The 19,222-nt window shown below is 34.2% G+C and overlaps 1 protein-coding gene across 4 annotated transcripts in view; it reads left to right on the top strand.

Annotated features, from left to right (window-relative positions):
• The window catches only part of DGKB (diacylglycerol kinase beta), a 526,570-nt gene that overhangs the window by 103,499 nt on the left and 403,849 nt on the right, over window positions 1–19,222 (top strand). For 3 of the 4 annotated variants that reach the window (XM_070424374.1, XM_070424375.1, XM_070424373.1), the window contains exons 3-4: window positions 8,710–8,786; window positions 12,475–12,495. In XM_070424374.1, coding sequence (XP_070280475.1) covers window positions 8,710–8,786; window positions 12,475–12,495 — 98 coding nt within the window. The remainder of the gene's footprint in view (window positions 1–8,709; window positions 8,787–12,474; window positions 12,496–19,222) is intronic. The other variant, XM_070424376.1, reaches the window with a different exon arrangement.

Raw genomic sequence — 19,222 nt, 5'->3', positions numbered from 1 at the left:
TGTGAGTGCGTGCCAAAACCAGCAAAATCTCTGACTCAAAATTCTTCTGCGTGCCAACCCTAATTTTTTGAGAACATGTTACACCTACTTGATATCTCTTAAGGTGTACGTATGTGAACCTTGAAGAAGTAATAAAATTCATTTGAATGACAAAAACACAGTATGTGATGATGAAAAATACATTTATTTTTTAATGTATACATGTACACTGATAGTCCGACAGAAAACTTTATGACACCATTTGATATTATCAGTGGGACTTTTGCTGCTGCATCACTGATGACAGAGGTTTTACATCAGGTTTATATTTCGTGACCTTCAGAGATATGTACGAGCTACTACTTTCATCCATCAGGCTACTCCTATTATGAGACTTAACAAAATTCATCACTGAGAACAAAGATTCACAAGCATATGTGGATGAAAACATGGAGAGTAATGCTGTTGCAAAGTTTTTTAAACAGAAAAAATTTTTTGGAATGTCATTCCAAGTCCTCAATAGTTTGTTTTCGACACTTCTCTCTGGTACTCCTAATCGCTTTTTTCCAATGTTTTCCAAGTCAACTCTAAGGTCAATAAATTTCTGCTTCCAAATTGAGCTACTCTGAAATTCAGTCAACTGCATTTCAAAGTCAGCCATGTCTATGGTCTTTAAGATAACTTGTTATGTAAAATCATTTATTTATCTAAGATGCACCTAAACCAAATTTATGAAAAATAAAAAAGTCGATGTTTAGAAAAAAATTGTAAATGGAAGATTATAAGAGAAGGTTTCATGTGCCAGCAAAAGTTACTGGTGTGCCATGTTTGGCACACGTGCCAGGGCTTGCCCACTCCTGTTCTAGGATATGCTCAACATTGAATCATAGAATGGTGTGGCTGGAAGAGTCCTTAGATATTGTCTCTTCTAATCTCCCCAGTATTAGAGGAAGAAAATGGAGGGGCCTTCTGCTACTATTCATAGTATTTATAATACTATCAATAGTATGACAGAACTAGCCTATAGATCATCTAAGAGCCTGGTCTGGAAGCAAATCTCTCAAATACTTCTAATTCCATATACAGTTGTATCCCTTCTTTTCACATTGAAGCTTTTTCAGTCTCCAGAGGCATGGTAAAGGTGAGTAGAGCCCTACCCTTTTGGCTCAGTGAGTAGAACATCAGCCCACAGACTAAAGGATCCTGGGTTTAATTCCGGTCAAAGGCATGTACCTCGGTTGCAGTCTCTCTCACACCGATGTTTCTCTCTGTCTCTGTCTCTCCCCCTCTCTTCCATTCTCTGTAAAAATCAATGGAAAAATATCCTCAGTGAGGATTAACAACAAAAACAAAAAAGATGAGCAGATACATCAAACCACAAAATAAATATGGCACATTTTCCTGAGCTAAAACTCAGGGGACAATATTTTGGGGTTTTATGTTCTTTAAAATTCATATATGAGCATATTACATGTAAAAACTCAGGGGACAATATTTTGGGGTTTTATGTTCTTTAAAATTCATATATGAGCATATTACATGTAAAAAATACGTATGCCAACAAAATACATAGAATTTTGTTTTCCCAGATTGCCAAATATTATGTTTCTTGGTCAATGTACAGAAGCAAGAATTTTATGGTCAATGACTAATAGTAAAGTTCGGGTATTTTGTATTGTCTTAAAATAGGATGTTTTAAGCAATGCGACTAGAGAATACACTATTGTTGTCAGAATGTCTAGTTTTTCAGTAAGTGTTTTGCAACCCACATAAGAACTTTAAAAATAAATGAAATGAAGCTTTCATTTGCTGAACTAGTGTGGGTTTAAAATTTTTTAATAAGGTACAGATTCAAAATTATAACTCAGAGTTGCATTTCATTAAATATTTTGATTGAAATGCATATGATTGCACTTAATTCTGTTAGCTATGAAAGTACATTTCCCATAACAAAAAATTAAAATTGATAATTAAAATATATATGCCAGATACTAATCCCAGCAGAAGCAAGAAGATATTTTTATTAGCCCCATTTACCGATAGCAATAGGGTAACCACAAATAGTGAATAGTAGTTAAGCAGCACTCCCCAACTCAAAAATCTGAATATTGAGTTAGAAATGGGTTCATTCATTTGGAGATTCCACCTGGTACTTGTGAAGAAACTATTTGAACAGGACTGCATGAAATAATCATTTCTTGAAATTATATATATTTTAAATTCTAGCTTGTCTTTCTGGGGAAATAGAATAAATATAAATTGTTAAAATCTAGTAAATGTCCTAAAATTACTTTTTAAAAGATAGAAAAATACAAAGGATAAATGAGCAATCTTAAAGCCAAAGGAATAGGAAATAAATATGTAACTCCAACCATAAAAGTTGGAGAGTCATCAAGGCTCAGAAAGTCTCCAGAATTATCTCACTGTGATTTTTCAACCTCTCCAAAATGAATCAAGTGAGTTCCTGCTGGGGATGTTACAGCCTCATCAGACGGTAAGGGAGGAGCAGAGGAGGTGAAGTGGGGACATGGGACTTCCATTATTTCGCCAGAGAAATACCCTTTTTACACCACTAATAATGATGGCTCCATATAGAGCTGAACTACTCGGGCTCTCTATTTTTTCAGTCCCTGGACAAGAAAGAAGGCTGAAAAGATGGTTATTAGCCAGAATTAAATATGTCCAAGCGTAATTAGCCACTTAACAGAATAAAGAGAAAAGTGAAGGAGAAGGACAAAAAAAGAAGATAATACTCATAGAAGTACTGTTAACTCATGGGAAACACACATAAAAAGCAAACTGAATTAAAAATCTCTCCGTGCCACATCCGTTTGTGGCAGGTACAGAGAAGGTGGGTGTTTGAGTAGAAGGCATAAAGCTCTCAAAGTCACAATAGCTGCCAGCAATTGTTCTCTCTCACGCTGAAGAGGATGACTGGCAGAGCACACAGTCTTCGTGAATAGAGGTAATCATGGGCAACTCAAATGCAATCCCCTAGAAGTCATTAAACCATCTTCTCGCTTTCTTCCTTCACTTTCTTGCCCTCTCACTCTCTCACATGTGGGTGGAGAAACCATAATCCAGGTGAATTTTAACTTTTTCCATTGTCCATTCACCTTTGTTAGCTCCTGGAGAATTTTCAACACCTCTTAGTACTTTTCCTCAAATCTCCTCAAATCATCCCCTCATTTCTTTTCTCAGCTGATGGTTTTACTCCTCCTTCACCTACTAAAACAAACGTCATCACAACAGAACTTGATAAGCACAAACTGGACATCTACCTCCCTCCAGCATAGGAACCCACATACTTCTCTGCCTTCCCATTTAGGTGAACTGTCCATGCCCCCATGCGAAGCCAGGCCTTCTGCTGTGAATCAGATTGCCTTTTTTCTTACCTGCTAAACATTAACCATTTTATAGTTTTCCCTGCATTTTTAATTTTCCTTTTCCACTGGATCATTTCTATCAGCATGCTGTTTTCTTTTCTCTTAAAAAACAAAACAAAAACAACTTAAGTTCCTTTCTTGCCATCCAGCTACTGCTCAACTTTTTGCTTCTCTTGGAGCCAGTCTTTTAAAATGAGTTGCCTATATTTGCTGCATTCATTTCTTCTATCTTATTTTCCTCTTAATGCACACTGCTTGGGATTTTGCCTTAACTACTAAATTGATATGATTCTAAACAGGGACGTGAATGACGTTCTTTTTGCTAAATCCAATGATGAGGTTCTGCTCCTCATCTTACTTGATATTATATGACACTTGGTTTCCATGACACATTGCTTGTGCTGGTTTCCTTATTATTTTACTCAATATGCATTCCTTGTCTCCTTGCAGATCCCTCTTCTTTTCCTGGCATCTAAACCTCTGAGTGCTCCAGGTCTCAGTCCTTGGTATCTTTTCTAAGATCACGCTCCATGTGATATCATATAGTTCTGTGTGATATCACATATTTCTATCATACAGTTCTATGATATCACATGGAGAGTGAAGTTGTAAATAACACTCAAATTTTGTTCTTTAACCCAGATCCTCTCCTGAATTCTACTCTTATGTATAATTGCTTTCTATTATTATTATTATTATTATTATTATTATTATTATTTCTTCAATATGTTTTTATTTGAGAGAGAGGAAGGGAGAGGGAGCGAGAGAAACATCAATGATGAAACAGAATCAGCTGCCTCCTACACACCCCACACTGGGGATTGAGCCAGCAACCTTGGCATGTGCCCTGATCTGGAGTCGAACCTTTAACATTGGAATGTTCTTTTTTAGGATGTTTAAAAGTCCAGGTGTCTAATTTTAATTAGCATATAAACTGCTACAATGCAACTCTTGATATTTTTAACAATATATTTATATTTTCTTTTCAATCTCTCTCTACTTCTGTTGTAATTCTCCCACAAGTAGATATGAACTTCTGTCTCTTGGTGACTAGTTCTCCAAATATTTTATTCAGTAGTGCTGTAGGTGTTTCTTTTAGGCTGCTGACTATAATTTAAGTAGAACATCTGTTATATCACCTGGGGAATTGCATTAATAACAATATCAATTTTCAGATCTTCTGGATTTCCAAATTACTATTTTTTTACACTTGTGACATGAAGTCAGGGTAAATAAATTTTTGAATAAAATGCTCTAATCAGTACTTTTCCCAAAATGCCCCTTGAGCAACAACCAGGAATATAAATATTTATACACACAAAAACACACATAGGAAAATGTAGCAGGGAAAAAAATTGCTTATTCACTCTCAATTTCTTTGTGCATCCTTTTAAGAATCAGAGCAGTAGGGCAAAGACTGGGAATATGCGGAACATCTGTAATCGTAACAACAATTAATGAATTTAGAAAAATAAGGAAGGCATATAAAATAATTACTGGTAGGTAGGTTTGGATCAGAATCTGATACACCTATGATACCAAGAGGATGGGCTTATGCCTTCATCCACAAAAAAACAGGAAACTTGAATGATGATCAGATGTTTGAAGTCATGTGTAGGATGGAACAACTGAACAGGAATTTGTTGGTCACCAGGCACTTTGCAAGACACAGTTGCATGGTCCATATCATTATTACATTTTTAAGTATTAGAAAACTGAGCCACAAAGAAGTTAAAAATATGCCCAAGGACATTGGGCCAAAACTCTAGAGCAGGATTCAAATCCAAATCTATCTGGCTTTAAATCTTTCTATTACTCCACAGGGCGTTTGTGATTAATCTGACAAGTGCATGCAGAGAGGCATTCAAATCACAAAGGCAGCTCATTCAAGATGCATCAGACACCTAAAAGGGCATGAGGTAAACTAAATGTGCCTCATTTTTCATGTAGCTTTTTTTAGGACCCATTAGTTTGATGCTTCTAATTTCTAAACAGTGCCAAATGCACTTATTGATTTATTTTTATCTTAGAATTATGTAAAGGGAATTAAATTTTCTTTGAAAACCATGTTAAAAAGCAGAACATTTTCAATTGTGAATTCCTAAAATGTACCAATTTCACTCTTCTGCTATTGTATATTATGTGAGTCAGCCGAACATGAGAGGATTCACAGAGGAGCAACTCCTGCACTAGAGCAGGTGCTAGGAAGACAAGCCATAAGGAAATTTATACTACTACTATGTGTCCCCATATACTACATTTCATAAGTCCCAACATATAAAAAGGTGTTTCCTGAACAAAATTACTCCCACTGCTAGGCTCTGTATCACTTTAGTACTTAGATGATACGGATGGTAATGGAAAAGACCATCTAAAATGATCCCATTCTCTCTGTTGTGGTTGTCAATATTAAACTACTTCCTGGTAGGACTAACATACTAGTCAAAGGGCAAATATTGGCATCCAGTGTTCTTCTCTGAGTCCTCTGCCCTATTAGCCAAGCCAAACATCAGTGCCTCTGGAATTAACCCCGTGTTTCAGAATTGCCTAAAGTTGCGACCCTTCTTTGCTTTCTAGGAGATCAAATATTTTGCGCTGAGCATCTGTACTGATCCTTTGTCCCAAATATTAAATTAGCTGTTTGAACCTGGCTGCCCTGCACTTCAGTTGTCAATCTTCTTGGATGCCAGACCTTTGTTCTCTTGCAGATATGTATTAAGTGTGAATTGATCTCCAGCTTACAGCTGCCTGCCTGGCTGTTTGCCCGGATTTCTCAGCCTTGCTCAGCCCAGAATCTGTCACTGTGCTCTTGTACTTGAGGCTCCAATATTAGCTGAAATATGACTGAGACTTTATCTTTTAACTCACCTATTATCTCTCCATCTAGGCGTCATTTCCTTAGTATCTATCTTGTTCCAGAGGGTAGGTCACATTTAGTCTTGCATCTTTTCTCCTCTCCACTGCACCATTGTTGTTTTAAACAGACATGATTTAGAATTGACATAGTAAAAAAGATAAGAATGTGTATGGTGATAGCTAATAGGAAGAATCCAGAAAAGCAGCTGAATTACAAAGTAAATGTGTACTCTCCTGTGAAGGTCCGCAGAACATAGCAAAAAGATTTTCACAGTCAGGGGAATTTGGAAATCTAAGCAGATATGTAGACAGTTCATGTACGGGGTTCTGTTTAAAGGTTATTGGGCCCAGACAGGTTTTGTGGGACTCCCTGGTGTTCTATACCCAAATCCCCATCTATAGAATATTGGTTGGGCAAGTCAAGACCTCAGTCTTAGAGAGATTAGGCCCCAGAAAATTTATTGCAACAGAAATAGAAGAAAAAGATAGTGTTCCCATTTCTGAACTATATTGTGAGGTAGTTATTGGATTGTGGGTACATTAGAGATGTCAAAATATTAAAAATGGAACTTGAGATTGGAAAAGGAGCAAGGTGAGTTGATGGCGGTTCATCTGAATATGAATGAGAGCTCTTTAAATGGTCTCAGACCAAGATCAGACTTGAGCCCCAGTTCCTGGAACCAGCAGTCACAGATGTTGGCTCTTAATTTATTATTTTATTCCAGGTAGTTACCTCACTAAGAATATTCCAATGTAAATAACCAATAAAACACTAAAAAAATGACATGAATAATTTTAAGAGTTGTTGTCTTCTCTAGGCATTTAAAAATGATTAGTGGATGTGTGTTTTTTTTTTTTACCTCTATAGAAATCTGAAAAGCCCATTTTCAGGCAGTAGAGGAAGGCCTATGTATAAAAACAAAACAAAATTTTTCCCCCCTTTTATTTTATTATGGGGCTAAGGGATTGGTTAAAATAAGCATAGTCTCTTGGGATGTGTTATCCCAGAATTTATTCATCCGTATTTGTGTATATCTCTGTAGGTATCTACAGAATGGTCTACATCTATAAATAAGAGGAAGTAAAAGGTATTTTGCTAACTTAAAAGTATCCACAAAGAAGAATTTGGGAATCAGCTTCTTGTCTCTTTTTAATATACCACTTAGTCTCTGAAGTAGTGTAAGTTTCTGCTAAAGTATATGGTGAAGCTACAACTGTAATTTGTTGTAGTGTAGGAGTAGCTCTGATCAACCCCAATATTTATTACAATTCTATTGCTTCAGCTTTGTAATAAGTCTGAATACAAGTACAAAAATTAAAATGTGCGTATTCTTCCCAAGGGCAACCTATAATCTAGTAAGGAACTTGCTATAATGTATCAACTATGAGCACAGTATTGGAAGTGCTAGCAAAATATATACTGAAAAAATGTATAGGAAGCTTTATAGGCTTCAAGCACTAATTGAATATAAATCAAAACCATTATATCCATTAGGGTGGCCATAATAAAAAAGTAGAAAAGAATGTGTCCACAAAATTACTGAGAAATTGAAATCCTCATGCACTGCCAGTAGGAATGTAAAATAGTATAGTCCTGTGAAAAATTTGTTTTTGGCAATTCCTCAGAATGTTAAACATTGAGTTAACCATATGACACAGCAATTTTCCTCTTAGGTATATACCCAAGAGAATTGAAACATTGGCATGGAAATATGTATGCTTGAATGTTCAGAGCAGCACTATTCATAATAGCCAAATTTTGGAAATAACTCATTTATAGCAGCTAATGAATGGATAAACAAAAAGTGCTATGTCCACAAAATGAAATATTTATAAATATGATTAAAGTCCTAAAATTTATTTTAAAAATAGGAAAAATGTGGTAATGTATCTAAACTTTGTTTAATAATTGAATTAAAATAAGCTTTAATGTTGAGCTTTATGTATATTTAGAAAATTTTCTCTGAAAAGACCTGCAAAATGCTAAAATCTGTAGCTTGCCTCTGAATGGATTCACCACTGAGGCTTAACTACACATTTTATCTTTCTTGTTTATTCACCAGGGTTATTATTTAGTTAATGTAGTAATATATGAAAAATGTACTGTGTAAATTATAAAGTTTAACAAATACTTACGTTTTCTATTTTTAAAACTAATTTCATTCATTTAGATGTTATATTACCAAGATAAAGGAGAAAACATACTGCCTACTTATTTATTTGCTCATCAGTTTATATACTTCATAGGCAGTGGTACCATTCTTGGGTATTACACTTGGGCAAAACTAACTTTTTTTGTTCCTTCCTTTATTTGTGATTTCCTTTTTCAATTAAATAGTCTTTCAAAAATGGTAAAGAACATTTTACACGTTCACTTTAAGTTTTAATTTATCGGTGCTTATATTTTAAGAGGTCTTTGTTTCTGGATGGGGTTTCATAACCACAGTAGGCATGTATAAACAATGTTTGTATTTTCTGTTTCTTATAGATTCTACAAAGAAATTAAAAGATGTTCTTGAAGAATTCCATGGTAATGGTGTGCTTGCAAAGTATAATCCGGAAGGGGTAAAACTTCTTTTTTCTTTTTTTGGTTTCATTTAAGCGCATGGAGGAAGAATATCTTAATGAATAGTTCTTAAAAATACATATGCTGTATACCATATACCATAACATAAAGAAAGTGAAATTTATAATGAAATGTACCCTGGGAGATACATTAAATGTTGTACTTACTATCTTTTTAATACAAAAATATTTTGCAAGTGTAAATAACATTTTTATAGTCTGTCCTTGAAAGATATAGATAATCTACAAAATAGTTTTTAGGTCCTTTTTCTGGAAGTCAGGAAACAGTATTAGATAGAAGAGGACCGAAAGGGTGTCTGACTCTCTATGATCTAGACGATTAAACCCCAGATGAACACTAGTGTAGAGCAGGGGGTTACTCTTTTCAGGGAATTATTCCCTTAACTGGAGAAAGATTTTTGATTGATATAACTAATCTAATACTTTAAAGAGCCAGCGGGGACAAAAAGAGGGGACTTCCTTCCCCCTATCTTGCTTTTACCTATTACCAGTCCCTGAAATTCTTTCCTTATAAAAACTTAATGTCCTGTTGATTGCTTTTGAACACCATGGTTGAATGAATTCCTTTCCCTTCCTAATTAATGGTTAGATAACCTTCCATTTAATGCCAGCTGAGAGGTGTTACATTTTAAATATTTGATCATCAGGTCTGTGAGTGCTTTTACAGCTTCATCAAGTCATAGTAGGGTTTATGGCAGTTAAAACACACTGCCTTTTGCAAAGGACCCTTTTGCCTGAAATGTTATGTGTTATCTAGCCATCTAGATGGATTTATTTTGCTGATTAAAATGTGGTTTGTCTTTTGTTATTGTCATTGTGGTTTTGAATGTTTAGAGGAGCAGAGCTCCTGGCTGTCTTTCAACATTGTACTTCTCTGGGATTTTTATAGAACTTAATGTTAGTCAAAACCCAATGTCTAAATTCCAACCTTAAAGCTTTCATATTGTTTTATAATTTTCTATTGACTTCTAGTAATTAGCTATTTTCATGCCACATTTTATGCTGTCTAAATCCTTTAAAAATCTTTAATTTATGAGTTATTTTCTTTTGAAAAATAAAGTTGACATTTAGTGCCTACAAAGTATGGGGAAAATTAGGCAATTTAAAGCTGTTCCCATTTTCCTATTATCAGAAAAGAAGCAGATATCTGACCTACATTTCCTCACATTTTATTTTCCAAGATGCTATAGAGAGAAAAGTGTTGGCAGATAAATTTGTCAAATTGAAGATCCCAAAGACCAAGAATGCAAAGTGGGAAAGTTAAACATGTCAGCTTTACTGCAAAACTATAAGACCCAAAAATGTCATTAATATTGACATTACCAACTATACTTAAAAACATGCATGTTACCTAATCTATATAGAGATATGAAACTGCTTTTTATCGCTAAACATAGCTGCTGGCTCTAAATTCAACTGAAATGTGATGTTCACATAGTAGTTTTTTTACTTCAGTGATTTCTTATTTAAAGGATTCTCAAGACTTATCTTACTGATAATATATATTAAATGAGGATTATCAGTCACTGTACACTGGATTTATTGAGGTAATTGCTAGGTTCAGTATTGGACACACATGTGATGTCAGCCTTTTCAGTAATGCAACACCTCTCCATAATGCATTGATCTGTTCTTAAAATGTGTTATTAAAATAATGAACATTTGAAAAATATAAAAGTTAGATCTCATTATGATCCAAAAGTAATTCTAATTTAAGAGTGGAATCACTTTCTAATGTTAATGCTAGTATGCATTTTCCCTTCAGGAGAAAATTTCTTTTAAGTTTATATGATTTTGAAACACTAATATGTATTTCACAAGAGCCAATAGGAAGTAATTAGGAATATTCAATGTTGCATAAAAAATATTTAAGGCCTTAGGTTCTCTTCAGAATATGACTCAGTCCAGTTTATAAAAGGTCATTCTAACCATATGAAAGAATTCATGAAGAATGCATACTGTCAGTTCACATATTGACTGGACAAGTTGAACAGAATTGCTTGGCATAGATGATACTTAATGGTCAATTATAGAAGAAAAATTATAAAAGTTATTAATCTGCCATTAGTATAAGTAACTAATCTTTTGTTTTCTAACATGAACATAGTCATGTCATCTACATAAAATGTATTTACAAAGAGAGAACTACATAAGTATTTCTAAAATTACTTCTTCCCTTAAAAGTAAAGCTGCTTATGTTAGAGTTTTTATGTTTATTATTGTTCACTTATATTACTGAATTAATAAAAAGAACTGTATCTAAAAACTTAATAATCTAATGAAAATATGACCTGTTTAAATCTATTTTAATATAGAAGATATAGTAAGTATAATATATGGATGATTGATTTATTTTTAATTCCAATCTTTTAAAGATCATTTGATGATCATTCTTTGACAAAATTAAAAAAAAAGAATGATAAAACATGAAGTCTAAACAATTGCTTTAAAGATTCTGTAAGCATAGGAGTTCAAAGTTTTGAGATTTCCAAATATGATTTTAGAATTTTTAAATAAAGAAACTTGTTTTAAGAAAAGTAAAATTAATTCCCAAAAGTTAACTAGCTAAGCTAAGTTCATGACATTAATCATAATAAAACCTAATTATCTAGAAACTCAATTTAAGAATGGTGCCCTTTACTCTTCACTACAATAATTAGGCCATAAAACTTGAGAGATCTGTGTTCAGGGGTGGGGTTAGAATTTGGCATTGGATGCATCTATCTATCTATCTATCTATCTATCTATCTATCTATCTATCTATCATCTCTCTATCTATATCTATCATCTATCTAAATTTGGCCTGGATTTCAAATTCCATTTCAAATTGTTCCATTGACATCTAAAATGATGGAAAGAGCCCTAGCCAGTTTGGCTCAGTGGATAGAGCATCGGCCTGTGGACTGAAGGGTCCTGGGTTTGATTCCAGTCAAGGGCACATGATCAGGTTGTGGGCTAGATCCCCAATAGGAAGCATGCAGGAGGCAGCCAATCAAGGACTCTCTCTCATCATTGATGTTTCTCTGTTTCTTTCTCTCCCTCCCCCTCCCCCCCGCTTTCCCTTTCTCTCAGAAATCAATAAAAATATATTAAAAAAATAAAATGATGGGAAGACATGAAGTAGTGGCCTATAAATGAAAAGTCATTTATCTTTAAAGACATGGAAAGAGGCTAGGCATGTTATTCTACTAGAAGGAAACATTATGAGTAGGGAACTAAGTACTCATTAATATATCTTTACACATGCTGTTATTTTCATAATCTTCTCCAGAAGGTTTTAATTATACTGTGTGTGTTATTCATTGTATTTATCGCATGCCAATTAGAACTGCTTGCTTATTACATCAAAGCTAGATCCAGTTCGTGATTCTCAAACTTTCGCTTGCATCAGAATCACCTGGAGGTGTCTTATAAGACACAGATTTTTGCCAGTCCCCTCAGTCCTCCCCTTGGTTTCTGTGTCCCTGGGGTGGGGTTTAAAAATTGGTATTTCTATCAGTTTCCCAGTTGGCTCTGATGCTGCTGCTTTGAAGGCACATTTTGTGGCCCATGGATCTAGGGCATGTTTTAAAATCAATCTTTCTTTTAAATGATCAGTGATAACGAAATAATGAATATAAATGATCTTACATTAATACATGTATTCTTTCTTTCCCTGCATGCACAGAAACAAGACATTCTTAACCAAGTAAGACATTTTCTTTTCTATTCAAATCTGTCTTTCTTTTCTCTGGTGTGAGCTATGAATAAGGATCTCAGATCCTTACCACTGAGCTATACTTCTATAACCAACAATACTTACAGGATATACAAGTTTACCTATAATACTTGGGATGTTATAATTTTACTGATATTTGTTCAAATCAAAGTCATGGAGGGACTGATACATTAATTATGGAATCTGAAAATCCTGTGTGTGGGCTTTAATTTTACAATATTTGAATTTAATTTTCTAATTTCACTGAACATAATCAGGCTCTGGTAGAATAATTTACTTATGAAAGCCTTAATTAATTTATTAATGGGAGGTTTAAAATTGTATTTAAATACAACAAGGATTTTTCAAATTTGGTCACTAGTACTGTTAGAATCTGAGAGGGAAATATAACTAAAATATTGAATTTTGCTCTTCTGGGGAAAAGAGTAACCTACATGTTACTCTCACCATTCTCTCCAAGTAAAATCCATTTTGCAAACAAGTCTTAGGTCCATAGTTTATTTGGGTACAGAGAATCACAACACAATTTTTAGGTTCTCGAAATGGATTTTTCTATCATACTAGGAATATATGGTGTTGTCTAAAACCATAATATTGTCTCCTTGGACAGTATTAGAAAGGTACTGGCAGCTTCTTATTCACAAGGTTCCCTATGGTTTAAATGACACTATGATTTCATCCCGAACATATTACAGTCCAACTGATTACATCAGAATGTTCTTGCCTGACTTAGATAGAGGTCCCACATGTTAGTCTCCTAGAATAAGGCACAACTGAAATGGCAACTCATTGACTATAATGCCTTTTACTAGCCTCTCTCAGAGGAGGGCCTTTCCTGAACGTCATCCCTGAACTTTGTGGAAACCTACCAGCTCCTCCAAAGACGGACTCTATGGGCTTTATGGTAGTCAGAGGCAACTCCTCAGAGTAAATAGGTGCTTTCTGAAGCAGGCTTTAGCTATTATAGGGATTTGTTGAGCACCCCGTCAACAAACACACCTTTCTGCACAACTTGCACGCCCACTAGAAGCTGCATGAAAACTGGTGTCAGAGTTAGTTCTGCCTCTTATTGGCGTCAACAGAGTGAGTTTCTCGCCCCGACCCCCCCTGCTCAGGCTTTGTTCTGTGTACAGTTACTTAGGCAGGTAATTCCAGTTGCAGAATATAAATAATAGGAGAAACTCGGGGTAGCCAAAGAGAAATATAGAATGAGGGCATGTGTATTTGTTGCTCTGTATGTGTTCTTTGTCAGTATCCTGGTGTAGGGTTTTCTCTTTATATTTCCTGTCAGTAGATGATCCTTGGCCCAAGGCTGAGTTATGTTTTCATAGCTCCCCGAGCTTCCCTTATCTTTGCACTTGCTATTGTGTACTATAGTTTTGTTACTATATATACCCTTTACATTCAGACAAGTAAGTGGCTTCAATCCCTTCATAAGTAATCTGGGAATTCAGAACCTACATTTTGTACTGCTGCTGCCTACTGTGATATTTTAAATGTCTTTAACAAGGATATTGACACTGATACAATTATTAGCAGTGATATAAACACCCTTTTATTGTAAGCTATAATTGTCCTTCCAGGACCAAAGCAACCTTTCCCATTAAAGAAAGCATCTGGAAAGTATAACAGAAATTGTGGTTTTAGGAGTTCAACTGAACTGAGTTCAAATTCCACATCTGCCACATATTAGCAGGTCTTGAACAAGTTATTTAATCTCTCCTAGCTTCAGTGTGTTTACTTATAAAAAGAAGAGTGTCTGCCTTATTGATTTGTTAAAAGGGTTAAATTCTATGTGAAATAATTAGCTTCATGTCTGACATACAGCTGTTCCATTGATATTTAGAGGCAGTGGCTCTTGGTCACATTTTAGTGATCAATTGGATCTCATAACAAAAGTTCTAGAGTATGTATGAAAGGTGAAAGTAAGAATATTTGAGATACACCCCAACCAATCCTATAACCTTGATTTTTCTTAGTTTCATTTTTCTCATCTATAAAGTGAAAAAATATAACTCGATGCCTTTTCCTACTCTAATGTCTTTCTACTGTGAGGGATGAGAGGAATACATGACATGTGATGTGCTTTGCCTGCCAAGCCAGACCACAATCCAGAATGATGTCCTTGTAGAAGAGCTATTGTGTCTGTTGTGTTTGCTCCACATACCACAACTGCAGAAATGCCAGGACAGTTAGCAAGGAATGGCAATAACATGTTAAGGAATGTTTCTGTTTTTCTTTTCTATTGCTATCAACACAATTTCAGTCATCTTCCTCTTCTTATCAAAATTACAGCCAGTTTTGAAAACACGCCAACAAATTCAATAATAAAATACCTACTAGAATTCTGTATTAATCTGATTTTGACTATGCACTAATCATTGTTGAGATATATAGTATCTTTCATTTCAATATGTGACCTTAATTTTAAATCTTGATATTCAGAATATAATGGTAGTTTAGAATGAAATTATGCCCAATAATTTGAAAAGATATTTACATAAAACCATGAGAATAATTTCTTATGTTATAAATAAACAAATTAATTTGAATAGTTTATTACAGGTTTCTAATAATTGCACTGAGAATCAAATCTCAACATTTATAAAAAATGCACTATCTTATATCCATGGAAACATTTAGATTTTTGAGAATGGATCATCTGCTACATTTTGTGCTAAATTAAAAGCTTAACTGAATTTGACTGCTTCATGTGGCTAGATAATGAAAACCTGATTACAATTAATCTATTTCTCCCTTAAACTTCTATACTAAACATGCAGAAATTTAAAAATAAGTATTTAACATACTATTAATTGCTTTCAATTGTTTTCTCTAAAAATGAGTTCTAAAAACAAGCTTAAGTAATTTGGAAAATAAATTAATAACTCTATAGTTTTAATAACAGCCTACTTAGAAATGTGGAATTTAAACACACTATGCAGCCCTAACCAATTTGGCTCAGTGGATAGAGCATCAGCTTGCGGACTGAAGGGTCCCAGGTTCAATTCTGGTCAAGGGCATGTACCTTGGTTGCGGGCACACCCCCAGTAGGGAGTGTTCAGGAGGCAGCTGATCGATGTTTCTCTCTCATCGATGTTTCTAACTCTCTATCCCTCTCCCTTCCTCTCTGTAAAAAAATCAATAAAATATATTTAAAAAAACACTATGCATATTGTTATTTTATAACATTTATTAAATAATTTATATAGGAGTTAAAATCCAGTTTAGAGAACAAAAGTGATACTGGGATTTTCAGGTGATCTTTTTTTGCATTTTTCCACGGAGAAGTACAACAAACACTTTAGATATGTGTCACACCTAAAGTTTATTTTTAGATTTGTCTGTTGTTTTCGTTTGTGCATTTTCATCATTACAAATAGCTCTTTTGAGTAGAAATATAAAATATACTAGGGAAAATAAAAGTAGAGATTTGGGTAGAAAGAAGTCTTCAGGTTTTTAATAGGTAAAGCAAATTAGAATATTAGATCATGCTACCATTCCCATCTAGAAAAATACGCACAAAAACAATGTGAACAGTAGATTTGAGTAGAAGAGTAGACCAGGTATGAGTTATTGAAGCAGTATAATTAAGTGATGAAAACTGGGATAGCAGTAGGATTATAATGGAGGCTGGAGCCGATTTAGAACACATTTTTGATATGTGGTCAAAAGTAATAGGTTATGCTTAGAATGTCAAAGGATAGGAAAAGAGTTATAGTTAGCTCAAGATTGTGTAAACAAGTAGATAATAATATCATTTTATTTATTATTTTGTCTAAAGCTTTTATTTGTATATTTATCTCCCAATTATTGTTGACATACTATATCAGGTGTACAACATAGTGATTAGATATTTATATACCTTATGAAGTGATCATTACTTTTATTTTATATAATTTTTTATTCCAAAATGGTGATAGTTTGGTCAATGCATTTGATAGAGATAAACAAGTGGCAAAGTATCTTGTATTATGTGTGAATATTGGAAAATCTGTCCATAAAATTGTCCTTTGGTCAACTATCACATAGTGGATTTTGAAGTTAGAAATATTTATGTCCTTGGTACTAATAGTTTTTAGGCCTTGGCGATTTATTTAACTTTCTCAGCCTCAGTTATATAGGAGTGATAATAGCATCTATTTACTGGGTTACTGTGAGGACTAAAGTATAGTATACACATAACAAATTTAGCATAGTTCCTAGAACAGTGACATTTAGATATTGTTTCCATTACATGCATGGGACATTTTAATCAAATGTCTAATCTCATCTTCTTATTATGGATAGTGGGAGTGGAGTGTATCGCAGACTATAAAGATGATAAGGAGAGATGAAGCTCTAAGGAGGAGTTTGGCATAGAACAATCGCCTATGAGAGATACACGTACAGAAAGTGAGCAAAGCATTTGGGACAAAAAGAAGCTAATATCCCAAATGCATGTATAACATACACTAGATGTTGTGTTTGGTCCTTTGGGAGAAATACAAGTGGTCAAGATAATCTTTGCTAGCAGGGAGGGTAAAACTAATAAATCTATTTTACAGATTGCTGACAGAATGCTTCAATTCAGGGAATTCATAAGCCTTTAAGGTAACGAGTGGGTTTCCTGTCCTCCTTGTAAAATCTCAGTCTCTCACCCTTCCACATGGGCTATTCCCTGGTCTTCTAATCCTTCTCAACTTGATGTTTCTCACACTACTGACCTTGGGAGATTTGGGCCTAGATAGATTAAAAAGAATAGAATCTATGGGATAGCATATATTTTAAATCATTTCATCAAAGTCTTGATTATTTTATCAGTAGTTTTATTGATTTTGTTTTAATCTGCTTCAATATTAAATATAGATCTATACACTATTACACTTTAAAATCATGTTATTTGAGATTTATTAAGTAAAAGAATATATTCCTGCTGTGAAACATTTTTTATATTTACTCTATCTTATAAATTCTTTCCCCATCTAAATAAAAATTTTTCCTTGCTAGACTGCCTCAAAAGAGACAGGCGAATGAAATTGTGTTATTTTTGCAATTGCAGTGTCCATACCTCAACTATATATATTACGGGGCTCTACAATATAAAAGACATTATGAGATACAAAGTTGTCAGATCTTGTAGTCCAGCAGGAAAGAAGATAAGCTTGTCAATGTGCCTGCACACGTATCTTCATTCAGAGCACTCCCATCTTGACATTTTCTTTAAAGGTGAATATACAAGTAAGCAGTCGTTAACAACTAACGTTATACATTCATAGTTGTTCAAGAAATTCCTACTGGGCTTTATTTTTTGAGGAGAAAACACCTTGAGAGTATGTGTGTGTGTGTGTGCTCCGCTAACAACTCACACCCGTCCTATTGACAACCCTGAACAGTAGATAAGACAGTGTCACACTTCGTTAAAATGGATCCCAACTGAAGCACAAAACTTAGTTGAATACAACTTAGTTGGATACAGACCCTTAATTACAAGTTATACAAAAAGCAGGATTAAAAACATTCTGCTGAAATTCGTCTAATTCTTTAATTGCATTTTGTAATTACCCACGAAAATAACCTGGAATAGCGTTGTTTGTTTTTATTGCTACTTGTAATCCTTTACAATAAAATACATTTCTAATTTTCTTTCTACTGAGCCTTAATAGTTGTTAGTCTTAAGTAAAGCTACAATTCATTGATTATGTGCCTCGGAGGTGATAAAAAAGTTTTCATTTGCCAAAACTAATTTTAAAAAATTCCAGGTGTCCACACTTTTCACTCTTTCTTTATAAAGGAAGTTCCTCCATGGCAGTTTTAGAGGACTATTAAGCAGCTCTCTGATATTTCAAGTAATGAATAACCCACTATAGTACAGATAAGCATAAGAAGTGAGACATCTAATATGTACTTTTTTTCTGAAAGTATTTTAATATTAAAAATGTGAATTTGAAATCTCAGGAAGTTAGCCATGCTATATGTTAATTTATATATACACTTTGGCTCAGTGGCCTTTACATAATTTTTTAAAATTGATTTTTAGAGAGGGAAGGGAGAAGGAGAGAGAGAAACATTAATGTGAGAGCAAAACATTGATTGACTTCCCCCTACAAGGGAATCTTGCCAGCAACCCGGGCATGTGCCCTGACCTGGAATTGAACCAGCAGCCTTTCGGTACATGGGAGTATGCCCAACCAACTGAACCTCACTGGCCAGGACTACATTATTTTTATTTATTTAACATAATTAGTTAATTATATTGATGTGGAAATGGTGAAAGCAAACCTCTGGCTAAGTTAAGTTATTGTCTACCTTGTTTGATTAGAGTTCTTTTCCCAGTAGCTAACATAGGATGGTATACAATACATGTTGAAAAATGAGTTAAAGAGATAGTTAAATGGTTCATTTTTATCTTTTAAAGATCATTTATTAATTAACAGGATCATATGACTATAATAACACTCCTTTATTTCAGACAAAAATTAGTCCATATTCAATTTTCACATTTCCTAGCAAACTTGTATGCACAACTAATCAATAAGTATGTCAGATCATGTGATTTCCTGCTATAAATGCTCTAATAACTATTCCTCTCCCTCTACCTTGAAGCCATAAGGTTGATATCTTTTTTTATTAATATATTTTTATTGAATTCAGAGAGAGACAAAGAGAGAGAGAGAAAGAGAGAAACATTGATCGGCTGCCTCCTGCAACCCAGGCA

Source organism: Myotis yumanensis, unplaced genomic scaffold, assembly GCF_028538775.1.
Source record: "Myotis yumanensis isolate MYYU_CA2020_CCGP unplaced genomic scaffold, mMyoYum1.0.hap1 SCAF_9, whole genome shotgun sequence".
In the NCBI taxonomy this organism is placed as follows: Eukaryota; Metazoa; Chordata; class Mammalia; order Chiroptera; family Vespertilionidae; genus Myotis; species Myotis yumanensis.
Note: the sequence above shows the minus strand (reverse complement) of the source record. Positions and strands in the feature narration are given on the sequence as shown.